General features: G+C 50.3%; 1 protein-coding gene across 5 annotated transcripts in view; it reads right to left on the bottom strand.

The window, feature by feature from the left end:
- Window positions 1-1781: 1781 nt before the first annotated feature.
- Chst3 (carbohydrate sulfotransferase 3) overlaps window positions 1782-14539 on the bottom strand; it is a 40588-nt gene continuing 27830 nt past the window's right edge. For 2 of the 5 annotated variants that reach the window (XM_011243510.3, XM_011243513.3), the window contains exons 2-4: window positions 14348-14500; window positions 8328-8573; window positions 1789-7138 (exon numbers count right to left, since the gene is read on the bottom strand). In XM_011243510.3, coding sequence (XP_011241812.1) covers window positions 5860-7138; window positions 8328-8485 — 1437 coding nt within the window. In that variant the 5' untranslated portion in view covers window positions 8486-8573; window positions 14348-14500 and the 3' untranslated portion in view covers window positions 1789-5859. Of the gene's footprint in view, window positions 7139-8327; window positions 8574-14115; window positions 14219-14347; window positions 14501-14539 lie in introns of all 5 variants that reach the window. The other 3 variants (XM_017314030.2, NM_016803.3, XM_011243512.3) reach the window with 3 other exon arrangements.

Raw genomic sequence — 14539 nt, forward strand, 5'->3', positions numbered from 1 at the left:
TTTGTCAGACACTGGCAGAGCCTCTCAAGAGACAGCTTTATCAGGCTCCTGTCAGCAAGCTCTTGTTGGCATCAGCAATAGTGTCTGGATTTGGTGGTTGTTTATGGGATGGATCCCCAGGTGGGGCAGTCTCTGGATGGTCATTCCTTCAGTCTCTGCACCAAACTTTGTCTCTGTAACTCCTTCTACGGGTGTTTTGTTCCCCCTTCTAAGAAGGATTAAAATGGAAATGGTTTAATTTGCTAAGGTCTGGACTGGGGCAGATTCGGAGACTGGAGATTGAGAGGCAGAGAGGTACCGCCCATTTATGTTGTACCTCACCTCTGTTGGTCTTTCTCTGGAGCCACTGCCCTCAGGCAGGGTTCAGCTTTCTTCTATCTATTCACATCTGTGCCCCAAGCTCCTAGATCCCCAAACCACCCCAGATTCATCTCCCTGTGTCCCAACACGAGCTTTCCCTTCTCCCTGGGAAAACATCTATCCCAAAGCATCTTAGGATAAGAGATACCTCTTAGGAGACAAGAGGGCTTGCCATTCATTGCATCCAGAATGCCCTCAGATGCCCATAAGTTGAAGAGTTATAACTTGGAATGTGGTACTGGGAAGAGGTGGGACCTTTAAAAGGCGGGGCCTAGTGGGAGGTCTTTAGGTCATTGAGAGTGCACTTGAAGGGGACAGTGGGCCCCCAGTCCCTTCCTCTTCTTTCATTTTCATGCTCTGGCCATGACATTTGGCCCATAGACTAAAATGTCCCAAGCTATGAACTAAAATAGACCTTTCCATTTGATAAGCTATTACCTTAGGTAAATGTGGTAATTTCAATATGCCTGGTACAGGGAGTGGCACTATTAGGAGCTGGGGCCTTGTTGGAGTGGATGTGACCTCATTGAAGGAAATGTGTCACTGTGGATGTGGGCTTTGAGAGAGCTTCATCCTAGGTGCCTGAACATGCCAGTCTTCTGGAAGCCTTCAGATGAAGGTGTAGAACTCTCAGCTTCTCCTGCACCATGCCTGCCTGGATGCTGCCATGCTCCTGCCTTGATGAGAATGAACTGAACCTCTGAACCTGTAAGCCAGCCCCAATTACATGTTGTCCTCATAGGAGTTGCCTTGACCATGGTGTCTGTTCACAGCAGTAAAATCCTAGCTAAGACAGCATGTGTTCTAGTAACAGGAAACTGACTACTATCAGGCTGAAATCTAACTCATATAAAGGTTATTCCGGCAGAGAAGCACAGCTGCACCTTGAAGGGACCCCATTACACTCCTCAGCTGAAAGGGTTTCAGCCACCTTCTCATCTGCTTGGCGAGCTTTTGCTGACGGCAGAAAGGAGCCTCAAGAAGTATGTTGGCATGGGAAAGGGACAATCAGTCCTTTAACTGACCTTTAAATCCACATCAAGGCTTTTGGCGACAATGCCTATGGGTCACTACACCTTTTGTTTTGTGATCCCCAGAGAAGTGACTTGTCCAAGGTCAGACTGTGACAGAACTGGGACTTGTGTCACCAGGTCCTCTGATAGTGGGTTGATACTTCTGTCCCCATCCCATAATATCTGAGTGCATTTGGCGCCTCCAAGCAGGGTCACCAGACCAACCATCCTGGGACCATAAATAACATCCTTTGGGCCCTGACACCTATTCTCACCCATACTCCTCTTGGGCAGGGAAAGTGTCATGGTGAAAGTCACGTCTTTCTCGTTGCTGTAAGTGCATTTTCTCCTGTTCATTTTCATGACTAGATTGATGTTAAGAACAAAAGAAAAATAACCACTACAGACTTTATGGCATGTTCATTTATTTATTTATTTAAAAGATTTATTTATTTTATGCATAGGAGTGCTCTATCTGCATGTACACCTGCATGCCAGAAGAGGGCACCAGAACTCATTACAGATGGTTGTAAGCCACCATATGGTTGCTGGGATTTGAACTCAGGTCCTTTGCAAAAGCAGCCGGTGCTCTTAACCAATGAACCATCTCTCCAACCCCTATATGTTCGTTTTTAATTAAATAAGTTCAGTAAGCTACCAGGAGAAGGGTTTCCTAGGTCATGAACTCTACTCTGAGCGCTGGGTTGTCAGCTCTCAGATGAGAACAGCAGAATCGGGCATTGGAAGATTATCTGTGGCTACAAGAAGACCAAGAAGGTCAATGACAGAAAGAGGTTGTGGCTGTGTAGCTGCACCAGAAGCAGAACAGAATGCACCCATCCACCCCCACACACCATGCATGTACTCATGAACATACATGCACATGCCATGACCACTCAGTCTGGGAAGATGTCCTGTACCATTTAGCCATGAGGCAGGACACCATCCGGGTACTGGCACAAAGACAGCGCTTGTAGGACCCACCAGGAAGTGGAGGGTGGTGGTTAGACCCTAGGGACTAGACTATCCAGCAGAGATGGAGATTTGGCAGGAGGCAAAGTCCAAGCCCAAATTTAGTGGAAGCAGATGACAGAGCCGTTCTATGTGCCCAGTAAGAAGCTTGTCACAGCTTATGCAAGGCAGCAAGGGCAGCACCTTACCTCTATGTCAGGAATACCTAAGGAGCCTGTCCCCATGTACTGACAAGGACACACAGCTCAAAGGATCCCGGAGGTCTTCAGACACTGGGAATTAATTGCAAGCTTTGCCTCATCCTTTTGAGGTAAGGCATTATGGTTGTGCTATTTCTAAGAATGTGAAGTTGGGGGTGTGTGAGCATGCTCAGAAAACTCATCCATATCTAGCCAGCCACTCCACGGGATCTCACCAACAACACACCAGCCCAGGCCCTGATTTTAGTGATGTTCCCTCCTTCTCATGTGCACAGGTTGACCAGACCCACTTGGCTTCTTGAGGGTCTGGCCCCCACTCCTCTCTCTCTCTCTCTCTCTCTCTCTCTCTCTCTCAGTATGACCCTTCTGCCTCTGTTGTGGGATTAACACGAGACCATCTTGGGGATGTTTCTATCCTTCAAAATCCAGGATGTCTCAAAGGGACAAGTCCATGGACAACTGAAGTGGCTCTAATGTGGAAGACAGCTGAGGGATGTGTGTGTGTGTGTGGGGGGGATGGGATCAAACCATCTGCTACTCCTAAGTCCTTCCTACCCCCTTAGGGCCAGAAATTTCATGGCTTTCAGTGGGGGCAGACACCCCTAATGGTAGGAAAGAGTGTCACTGTCATAGGCCACCTGGGTGCCCTTTGATCTTTGAAGTTGGGTGAGCAGTTGTCCCATGCCACCAACATGGCCACTTTCTCCATCAAGCTCCTTGGTAAGAGCCTCTAAGCATCAGAGAAGATGCCCAGTAGTTTGCCGCTACACTGTCCCTTTCCGAACCTTGAGGATTCGCACTGGCTGGCTGAGCCTCAGGGGATGTGATTCAAGGCTCCATCTGCCTGCCTATCCACCCACCTGAGCTGCTCTGTCTTTGCAGACACCTGAGTTATGCCATAGAAAAGGCCCCCCCATGTTGTATTTTCTGATCAATAATAGACCCACAGAATCTCTGTAGCATTCTGGGCTTCCATGACCTGGCTCCGCCTCATCTCCTACATGGTTCTTGGGTGGTCTGGTGTGTGTGTGACCTTTGAATCATCCCAATTGTTATTAATAATAATGTTATTAATTGTACTTCTTGACTAGGGTACAGTTTCAGATCCTGCTAAAGAATACCATCTCTTTTTCCTACAAAATAAATAAAGTCAACTTGCAGTGCACACAACATTGTCAATGTCCTGAGAAGGCCCAAAGGTCCACTGTGGGGGTTCTGTCCTCAGGGAGCCGAGAGATGGAGACCTTGAGCCCCATCTCCCACCCCCACAGGGAAGAAGGACGGAAACTCCCAGCTCAGCCCCTCCCACCCCAGATGCGATGCAGAAAAGGGAATATGGCCTGGATGAAGAGCTCAGAAGAAACGATAATGCACTCCCGAGCCTGCCTGCAGCATCCTGTCCCGGTCTCCATCAAGTATGAAGAGCTGGTGTCTCTTTGTCCCCTACACACTTGCTCTTGGATTGTTAAAATCAAAAACAGAGGCCGGCTTGAGTGACGAAAGATGACCTATGTGTGGGACCCGGCGGCTGAACAGGTGGATAACAAACACCAACAGTGAGTGTCCTGACTGTCCTCTTCCACACCTGTGCTAGGCCCACATCCATGCTACACATCCGGTGTCCTGGGCGCTCACAGTGTCAGATGCAGCAATTGTCCAGGAAGTCAGCGTGCCAACCCCCACTGAGCCAGTTCCGAGGCTAGCCGGGGCACTAAACCTCAGCTTGCACTGGGAGAGAAGAACTTCTGCTTGGGGAAACCTAGCTGCTCAGTCAAGAGTTCCCCCATCCTCCCCTCCCCCAAATGTTGGGGCTTACAAGAAGAGATTTTCAAATAACCTGTTCTTGAGAAGGAATACTAGCAGCTCTCAGTAGAGGGAGCTTATAGACTCGGACATCTCAAAAGATACATAGCTGCACCTTGAACTTTTGACCGCCAACCTTTGATTTCCTGAATGCTGGGATATGGGTACACGCCATCATACCTATATGGTGTGGGGCAGGGCACAGAACCCAGGGCTTCCTATACAATAGACAAACTCTACGCACATTGAGCTACAGAGCGAGCGCCTAAGGTAGTCACTTCTGTGAGTCATTCCACATGAAGTTCACACAGAACATGTGGGACCCTGGGGGCTCTGCATGACTCCGATCATCCAAGGGGAAGTCCTTTCTGGTCTATCCTTTTACCAGAAGCAAATGCTCCCTGCTGCTCCCCCTCGCCACGTAATCCCAAAAAGATGTAATTTAAGGCTCCTTGTTTAGATATATAGAAACCCAAAACAAAACAAACAAACAAAAATCCTAAAAACATGGTGAGCATAAAGAGTGGAGAAGGGAAGCTTTTCTGTACCAGTGTGTGTGTGTGTGTTTGTGTGTGTGTGTGTGTGTGTGTGTGTGAGAGAGAGAGAGAGAGAGAGAGAGTGAGAGAGAGAGACAGAGAGAGACAGAGACAGAGAGAGACAGAGACAGAGACAGAGGCAGAGCGTGTGCTTATGAGAGGGGGGAATGTTTATTACGCTTTTCTGTCTCTCTCTGTACTGCACACGTATGTATGGCTTATTTTCCCTTATATTTATAGTGCTAAGAATCACACCTAGGGCCCTGGGCATGAGAGAGGCAAGGGCTTTACCGCTGAGCCACACCCCTGGCCTTGTCTGTTTTCAATGCACTTTGTGTGTCTTGCTCTACACAGGCTGATTGATACTCATGAGTGACTAGAACAGCTGATCAAACCATTTTCTATGAGCTGGTACACAGCCACTGTTCCCTGAGGAGCTTCAAAGGTCCCCTTCCTCACCCTAGGCTGTCCTCCTCCTTCCCAGGACTCAGCCAGATCCCAGCTTCTCTGACTCAGAGCGGAAGAGGTTAACACTTAATACAGTAGGAGGTCTGAGAGGCTGCAGAGGGTCTACACCCCTTCTGGTTGTTAAATACTTGGACTCCAGCCCACACAACCTACAGGCCTTTACAGGCTTCGTGTAGACTGTGTGAGAAAGAGCTAGGGAGGTGTGTCCACACACAGGAACCTACCTTGACCTGCTCGGGACACTGCAGGTCATAGGGTGAGGACACCTTATGACCAGTACCACTAAGGAGACAGGGTGTCCTCAGAGGAGCCCAAGGCCCTAGCTGTAGCTGCTCTGGGGAGTCTAGCTGGCAGGGGGCCCTACCGCTACAGCCAGGGGCTATGTTCCCATCATCGCTCCCCATTTTGACTTTCTGCCAGGGCTATGTCTCACTGCCAGGCTGGGTGTGAGGGAAGCAGGGCCAGCCTTTCACAAGAAGGAGTTCCAAGGGTCCCAGACATCCCCCACTACGTGACCCAGAAGGTGCCCCGCTCCTCCAGCAGGCTGATGGAGCGGTTGGTGAGTGAGGCGGCATCCCTGGCCAACTTGTAGCCAAAGAGGTGCATGGTCGGGCCACAGGCAGCCTGTACCACCTGTGCCAGCTTGAAAGGCATGCTGAAGCGCCACTTCTCAAACTGCTCAGAAGAGTTTTTCTGAGTGGAGTAGACATCGCTGCTGTCGCGTGTCGCCTGCGTGTTCTTCTGGATCCAGTCCTCCACCTGCGGGGTCAAGGGGATGCCCGCAAAGCTGTACATCTCTCGGGCCTTCTGCAGTGGCCTGCGTGCCACATCCTCATAGCGCACCAGCATGTAACGACCGCGCAGCCAGGCTGGCTGCCGCAAGCCCAGCTCTGCAGACAGGCGGATGCTCTCACAGTTGCCCCGCAATCGCTGCACCTCATCCTCGCTCAGCTGGTCCTGCCCCTCGGACAGCCACTTCTTCCAGTTCTCATACTTGCCCGCAAAGGCCACTATGCGTGAAGCCAGCACGGCCCGGGGGTCGCGCACCAGCTGAATGACTCGTAGATCCAACCTCGGGTCCTCAACTAGCGGCTGCAGGAACTCCAGCTGACGGATGCGCACAGCCTTGAGGGCCACGTGGTCCTTGCGGCGGCAGGCCTCGCCCGCCAAGGTCACGTTGAGTGGCCCGCAGCGACGGTTCCTGCAGTGGTACTTCTCAAAGACCTTCTTGACGAAGGGTGTGCACACCGGATCCTCGCAGAGTGAACGGCTGGATCCCCGGCGGAACAGGAACTGAGTCAAGTGGTCCTCGGGCGGAGGGCTGATGAAGGGCTCCAGCACATACAGGTCGCATAGCAACAACTGCTTGAGGACATCACGGTAGACCAAGGCTGAACCAGCCGCGCTGGCGCCTCGCTGCTGGAAGAACACGGTGCGCTCGATGTGCCACAGTGGCTCGAAGAGGTAGAAGATATTGCCCTGCTGGTTGAAGAACTCGCCCACGAACGAGGAACCCGTGCGGGTGGTGGCCATGAGAAGCACGTGGCGCCGGGTCCCTGCTCCAGCCTGCTGGGATGGCTTCTCTGCCCCAGCCTCCTGGCTCTCCATTGCTGGCTCCACGCCCAGCTGCAGGCTCAGGTTGTGCAGGCGGCTCCGCAGATGGGAAAAGGTGGAATCCAACTCGCTCAGGGACAAGAGAGATGCATTCTCCGATAAGAGCAGGGCTGGGTCAGTGCTGTTGGCATCTGCCACAAAATGAGGGATCTGCTTCAGCTTGTCGGAGACCCTGGGAGGGGATTTACAAAGGACAAGGTCGGTGACTGATTTGGGAGGCCATCTCCTGTACTAGGATAAGCAGTCTTAGCTGGGTCTAGAGGCTAAGGTTCGAGTGTGGTTTCTTTGGCAAGAACCCAGGAGTGATTCAGGGTGAGAAGCTAAGTGACTAGTGATGGCTACACAGAGGCTCACCTTCACTAAAGAACTCGGGCACTTTACCCTCTGACACTTCTGGCTGGTTTGGAGCAAGTCAGTAGCAACTTTCAGGAGAGTTACATGGTGTGAAGCAGGCATGAGCTGATTCGTTGGCAGTCCTTAACCTACCCTCTTTGGCTGAGGATGTTATGTGGGGCTATGCATCTGGGAGATCTGAGTTGAAAAATGGTTCTGTGTCTAGCAGGTCCACCCCACACAGCAGTACCCTGCCAACTCAAGGAGTATGTAGCCTACCTGAGGCTCACTCCCTTAGAGTTGAAAGATAAACCATCTGGGTACCTACCCATGATGGTCCCACCCACCAGAGTGGCCATACCAGAACCTTGCTTCCCATGGGCTCACCTCCACTCATGACATCAAGACTTGCAAAGGGGAAGTACTGCTAAGGGGCGCTAGGACAGAAGGTGAAATAGTCATGCCAGCAAGTACCAAGCTTCAGCCATGTGGCAGGCCATGGGCAAAATGTGGTTTACATTTCCGCATTTACCTTCTCTCTCTCTTTTAAAAAAAGATTTATTTATTTATTTATTTTATCTATACGAGTACACTGTAGCTGTCTTCAGACACACCAAAAGAGGGCATCAGATCCCATTACAGATGGTTGTGAGCCACCGTGTGGTTGCTGGGAATTGAACTCAGGACCTTTGGAAGAGCAGTCAGTGCTCTTAACCACTGAGCCATCTCTCCAGCCCCCCACATTAACCTTTTCCTCAAGACAGGCCCACTGCTAGTCACTGGTTAGAAAGGCCCACCTCAACAAAGGGATGTGTTTTGCCTAAGCGCTTGCAGTTGAGAAGGGCCAGTATGGGGGTGCCAGCCTGGGCTGCCAAAGTCTGCACCCTGTGCACATGACCTCAGCCTAAGACACAGGGGCTGTCTGACGGCCGCTTGTAGAAGGGATGCACTTCTTGATTCCCCCAAAAACCCTAGTGTCACCTCTGACCTCACCTTGGATAAAGGGGACCTGTGGTTGAGTTCCTTACCTGGATATGATTTTATTTTCCTTTTCAATGAAGATAAAAACTATGACCACAAATGCCAGGAACAAGACGTATCTGCCTCGAATCTTTAGGCTGTGTACAAGGTCCCGGAAATCCTGAGGCAAAGCGAGTCCTTTCTCCATGGGGAGAGGGGGCGCCATGGAGTTCCTCAGACTGGCTGCAGGCACTCAGCTCAGGAGCATAGCTTGGGACCCAATCAGCCCTCTTCAGGTGGGGGACACTCTGATCCTGTGAAGAGACAGGTGCTCAGGCCATCCGTGTTCATAGACAGGGAACAGAGACATCTTTCTATAAAACTTTTGAAGAGAGACCTCAGGCCCACTCTCAAAACCTAAGTCTTCGCCTCTCTTTTGAGATAGGGTCTCTCTATGTAGTCCGGGACACCTGGACCTCTTTATCCATCTGTCCAACCTCCTAAGAGCTGGGATCACAGGTGTACTCTACACCTGTTGGGGTTTCTTTAATAGGTCATTTAAAGGTCACACCCTAACACTCTGGAGGCAAGGCAGGAGTTGGAAGCCATCTTTAGCTACAATATGTACTTTAGACCAGCCTTTTGATTCTGTCTCAAACAAACACCCCAAAACAGAGGCTGGAGAGATGGTTCAGTGGCTAAGAATACTCAATGTAGCCGGGCGTGGTGGCGCACACCTTTAATCCCAGCACTCGGGAGGGAGAGGCAGGCGGATTTCTGAGTTCGAGGCCAGCCTGGTCTACAGAGTGAGTTCCAGGACAGCCAGGGCTACACAGAGAAACCCTGTCTCGAAAAACAAACAAACAAAACAAAACAAAACTCAATGCTCTTGCAGAAGACCCAGGTTTAGTTCCCAGCACCCGAACAGCAGTTCACAGCCATCGATAACTCCATTTCTAAGGAATCCGGTGCCTTCTTTGTCTCTACAGCTACTGCATGCATGTGATGCCCACAGACATACAAGCAGGCAGAATGGTCACACGCATGAAATAAATATTTTTTAAAAGTCCTATGATAAACAAGTATTACTTCCAGTAGCTGTTACTCTATCCAATAAACTTTTCTTGCTTTCCCTTAAAAACAAACAAACAAATAAACAAAATAAACAGCTGCAGGGAGTGGTGCTGCTGCTAAGGTCATGTTCCCCAATTGGTTCTTGATTGATAAATAAAGATGCCAGGGGCCAATTGCTGGGCAGAAGGAAAAAAAGCAGGACTTTCAGGTCCCCACAGGCAGGCTAAGAGATGCAGAAAGAGGAAAAGAGATCTCGCCATGCTTCAGAGGGAGAAAAGGTGACCAGCCATGTGAGATCTCGGGCGGAGTGGCCATAGGCCACTTCCCCAGGCAGAAGATTAAAAATGCAGCTAAATTAAGGGCAGATTAAGAGATGCTGAGCTAAGAGTATTGGGAAGGGCACACTAGCTATGGGAGATTAGAAGAGCCTAGCAATTGAGTCAATAAGGCAGGTTGAAAATAAATTAGTGTGTGTGTGGTGTGTGTGTGTGTGTGTGTGTGTTTCATGCATGCATCTGGAAGAACCTGCTCAGGTAAAGCAGGGTAGCAAAAACTGTACTCGACAAACAGCAATAAAACACCCAAATGCTAGCAAGGAGCCAGGACATGACATTACAGACCTGTAACCCTAGCACCAAAAAAAAAAAAAAAAAAAAAAAAAAAAAAAAAAAAATGAGGCGGGAATCTATTTTTAAATTCAATGCTAGTTTGAGCTACAGAGTTCTGCTGGGCTAGACTGAGACCTGATGCATGAATGAGTAAATGAATGAATGCCCTTTTATCTACTCTCATTTCCTGGAGTTTCTCTGTTGACCTCACAGGTTAAAGGCATGCACCATCACACATCACACATAGTATTTAGATAATGGAAAGTGTACGTCATCACTGGTCCCTGCTGTTAAGATGGTGCCATGGAGCTGCAGAATCCTGGTTCGATAATGACATCACAGCTACCAGTGTCACATGTTGCAATGATACTAGTGTAAAGTAGCCTGCTGGGCGACCCGCCATACAAAAGCATAACAGGGCTGAGACTGTGGCTCAGAAGTTCATGGCTACCTACCCTTAGCTACACAAGACACAGTATGCTGTGCTGGGCAAGCTTATTGGTCTTGTATTTCCAGAATCTCTAGGTTATACAAAGACATCAAAGGGGGTTGGCAATCATGGCTTAGTGGCAGAGCACGTGCCTAGCATCTGGAACTTGGTAAGCATTCATTATGAAGAAGATGGGAGGGAGAGGAGTAAGGGGAGAGGGGGAACCTTGAGTAGAGCAGGGGCAGCGGGGGTAGGGTGGGGTGGTGGCGTGGTCTAGCATGTCTTTTCGCTCCTGAGGCTAGCACCTTTGGCAAGGTTTTCCTTATGGCCATAAATCTGTAATCCCAGCTATTCAGCTGGCAGAGGCAAGAGGATTGCAAGTTCAAGACCTGCCAGGGCAACTTAGTTTGACTGTGTCTCAAAACAACAACAACAACAACAAAGAATGAAGCCCGGTATCACAGTGAATACCTAGCATCTGGAGCCCCAAGCTCGATCCCAGGCACACAGTCAGGTTTGGGAGTTGGGCTCCTCTGATGACAAGCTTTCCCATCTTCCCTTCCCCACCTCTTCCAGTGGCTTTATATTTTGAAGTCATTAACCCAGCCTCCTCTCCCTCACAGAAATGCAGGGTTCCCAAGCACTGCCAGGAAGAAGGAAGACTGAATACTGGTATGGCGTGAGCAGACTGGCAGCTCTGTCACCCATCCCTGGTTGGATGTCCCCTCTGCAGCCTTGAGAGGCCCAAGGCCAGGTGACTATCCAGGAGAGGGAGGAATGCGTGAGGACCCCAAAGCCAGGAGTTCACAGGGCCAAGAAAGGCGAAGAGGGCCCCGGAATGGGACTCACTGGGCAGAGACTGTGGCAGAGCTTGCCCTGCAGGACGCCCTGTGTAAGAAGTGGGCTATAACATGGTTGAAACTTCATGCTACTTCTCTTCCAGGGTTGGCAAGCACATGCTGGTCCTGAGATCCTTGCCTGGCTGGAAATCCCTGCTGCCTCTTCCCTTGATGGCCTTCCCAGCATCCTCTACTCCATGGCTCTCAACTCCCCAGCCCCACTGCCAAGGTGCCACTAAAGGCCAGCCTGCTAACATGTCCTTGTCAGTGCTGAAAGATGCCAGGACCTCATGCCCAACCCAGCTCTGCCTGGGCACAGCCTGCTGGGTACAAACACCAGGAGCAGTAAAAGAAGATGTCGGCCGGGCTGAGGTTCTCCATGGACACTTCTATTTGGTGAGGGCCACTGTGCGTCTGGCCCTAGCGATGTTGGGAGCCACAAGAGGGAGCAGCATCCAGCCTTGCCGTCTGGGAGGTGGCAGTGGGTATAAGCTGGGAAACATTCTCATAAGCCACTCATAGTAATCAGCCGCACAGTTCTCAAGAGGATCATCCTCCTGCCTCATATTTCTCTCTGGCCTTTGTGTCTCAGTCCTCTCGTTCTGCAATATCCTTTTTTCCCTTAAAAACACCCTGGGGGAGTCCTCAGTCACCTTCTGTGAGAGGGTGGCCCTTGCTACATTTCAACCTGGGGACTGCATGGTGTGCCCCTCCCTCTTCCTCTCCTGCGCTCTGGCCGTTCTCTACTAAAGCTTCCTCTGGGATTCCCTGGGGGTGCGCTCTTCCCTCACTCTTCTTAGGCGATGGTGGCCTCCTTTTCACGCATCTCACTCCTCTCTTCTGGTCCATCAGCACAGCTGAGTCTTCTGGTTCGCATTCCGTCCACATTCCTCTCCCAAACTCTCCCCGTCTCCAACACACGGGGGCGCCTACGAGCACCTTAACTCAGATACGCGAACGCGGTCCTGATGTCGAGAGCGTCTTAGACACCCAGCCCAGTACTCCGGGTGACTCTAGCTGCTGAAAACCCTTCGTGCACAACTCAGAGCAGAACACAAGCCCTCCAAGGCCCTGGGGATGGGAGCCACACCTCATTCCCAGCCTTTATGGGCACCATCTGACCCCAGCCCTTCCCACTATTCCCCACCCGGGGGCGCATCCTTTCTGGTCTCAGCACTGGAGTTCGTTCTATTTAACATGTGCCCAAGACCATTCTTCTTCTTTCAATAGAGCCCAGAGAAGCCAAAAAAATCCCTATTCCTCCTGTGCTGACTTAGCATCCAGAGCTCCAAGTCCTTCCCTGAGCCCCTCCATCACTTTCTCTTTTTCATATGCTTATTTTCCTGGATGCAAACGTTCTTTTCCACTGGGTCAATGATTTTGTGTAACAGGTGAGACTGGATAGAGAGACAGGAAAGTCAAGGGGATGTGAGAAGTGGAAAAGGCCCCTCCCCCACGCGATCTAATTTAGGTTCTTCATTCACCCAACTGATAAAATCAGTACAGATTGCTCCAGGGGCAAGACCCATTTTTCTAAGATATCTCAAAGGTGTTATAAACAACAAATGAGCCATGCTTGCTAAAGAACACGGCTGTAGACCTTTGTAACTTATCCACACTCCTGACCACCACAGAACACCTTACAATTCATTTCATTAAACAAATTAAAATTGTTTAAAATTAAAAAAAAAAAAGCCAAGCAGACTGGAGAGATGGCTCTATAGTTAAGAGCACTGACTGTTCTTCCAGCAGTCCTGAGTTCAATTCTCAGCAACCACATGGTAGCTCACAACCATCTGTAATGGGGTCTGATAACCTCTTTTGGTGTGTCTGAAGAGAGCAACAGTGTACTCACATTAAATAAACAAACAAACAAATAAATAAGTAAATCTTAAAAAAAAAAAGCCAGGCATGGTGGCACATATTTTTAATCCCAGCATTCAGGAAGCAGAGAAACAGGTGGATCTCTGAGTTCATGGTCAGCCTGATCTACTGAGCTAATGCCAGAATAGTCAGGACTACACAGAGAAACCCTGTTTCAAAAAGCCAAGAAAGAAAGAAAAAGAGAGAGAGAGAGAGAGAGAGAGAGAGAGAGAGAGAGAGAGAGAGAGAAGAAGAAGAAGAAGAAGAAGAAGAAGAAGAAGAAGAAGAAGAAGAAGAAGAAGAAGAGAGGAAGGAAGGAAGGAAGGAAGGAAAAGAAAATTACATCCTTTGGATACTATAGCATAAAGTCATGAAATCATATGTTTCTGATAAGACACTGAACCTAGTCTCTCTCTCTCTGACTGTCCTTGCTTAGACTCCCGTGTGTGCTCCCGTGGTTTCTCTCATAATAAGCCTAGTTCTGTTCCACACAGACCTATTCTGAAACGATTTTTCTGGGGTGCAATCAACATCCCAGTTTTAACCTAGTGGATGTTGCTGAAGTGGTGACCTTGAATAAAGGATGTATGAACGGATGGACAGACGGACAGATAGATGGATGGATGGATGGATGGATGGATGCCCTTCCCAGAATACCTAACCCAGAGCAAGATGCTTAGGCATTCTAGGTTGCTAGGCAGTGTCAGGGGAGAGGAGAATATTCACTGGTGCATGAGTGAGCCATCAGGGAGAGACGCCCTGGGCACCTGCAGTGGGCGTGGGCTAGGATGCGGGATAGATGGACTACGGGCAAAATGAATTCTCAATTCTTGGGGACTTTCAGCTCAAGCTCCTAACAGCTGTGTGCTCAGGAGGGGGAGGCGTGGGAAAGCCCCCAGGCAACTGGTGGTTCAGAGAGGGAGGGAGGAAGCCGAGGTGGATGAGCCTTGCCAAGCAGGGCACCAGCTCCCCTTCCCTCCTCCCTGCCCAGGGGTCTTTCCTCAGCACAGGCCTCTCCCCCTGACTTGGCAAACTGCCTCACTGGAGAATTGGTTTCACGTTTGGATAGCCTCCAGCTGGGCTCTTCCACTGAGGCCCCTGAGGGATTGCAGTCCAGCCCCGCCTCCGTCCTTCTGGAGGGGTCCCTGCAAGGACGGGAGGGAAGCTCCGATAAGGGGCGGGGCCTTGCCAGGCATTGCATCAGGCACCAAGCCTCCACTCCCCTCTCGCTGGGACCCAGAGCATAGCAGGAAACAGCCTCAGCTGTTACATACCTGTATATACAGCTTTCCAAGTAGAAAAAACGCGGCTCCACGGGGCTCCACAGGCAGAGGGAAGATCTGGCTGCTGTGGGAAAGTTGTGAGGCCAGAGGGCTGATCCCTCTGTGTCACCCAGTAGGAAGCAGGGAGCCGGGGTTCCTGAATCCCTAGAGAGTAGAGGGGAGGGGTGTTGGCTGAGACTCTGC

This window comes from Mus musculus, chromosome 10 (genome assembly GCF_000001635.26).
Source record: "Mus musculus strain C57BL/6J chromosome 10, GRCm38.p6 C57BL/6J".
NCBI lineage: Eukaryota > Metazoa > Chordata > Mammalia > Rodentia > Muridae > Mus > Mus musculus.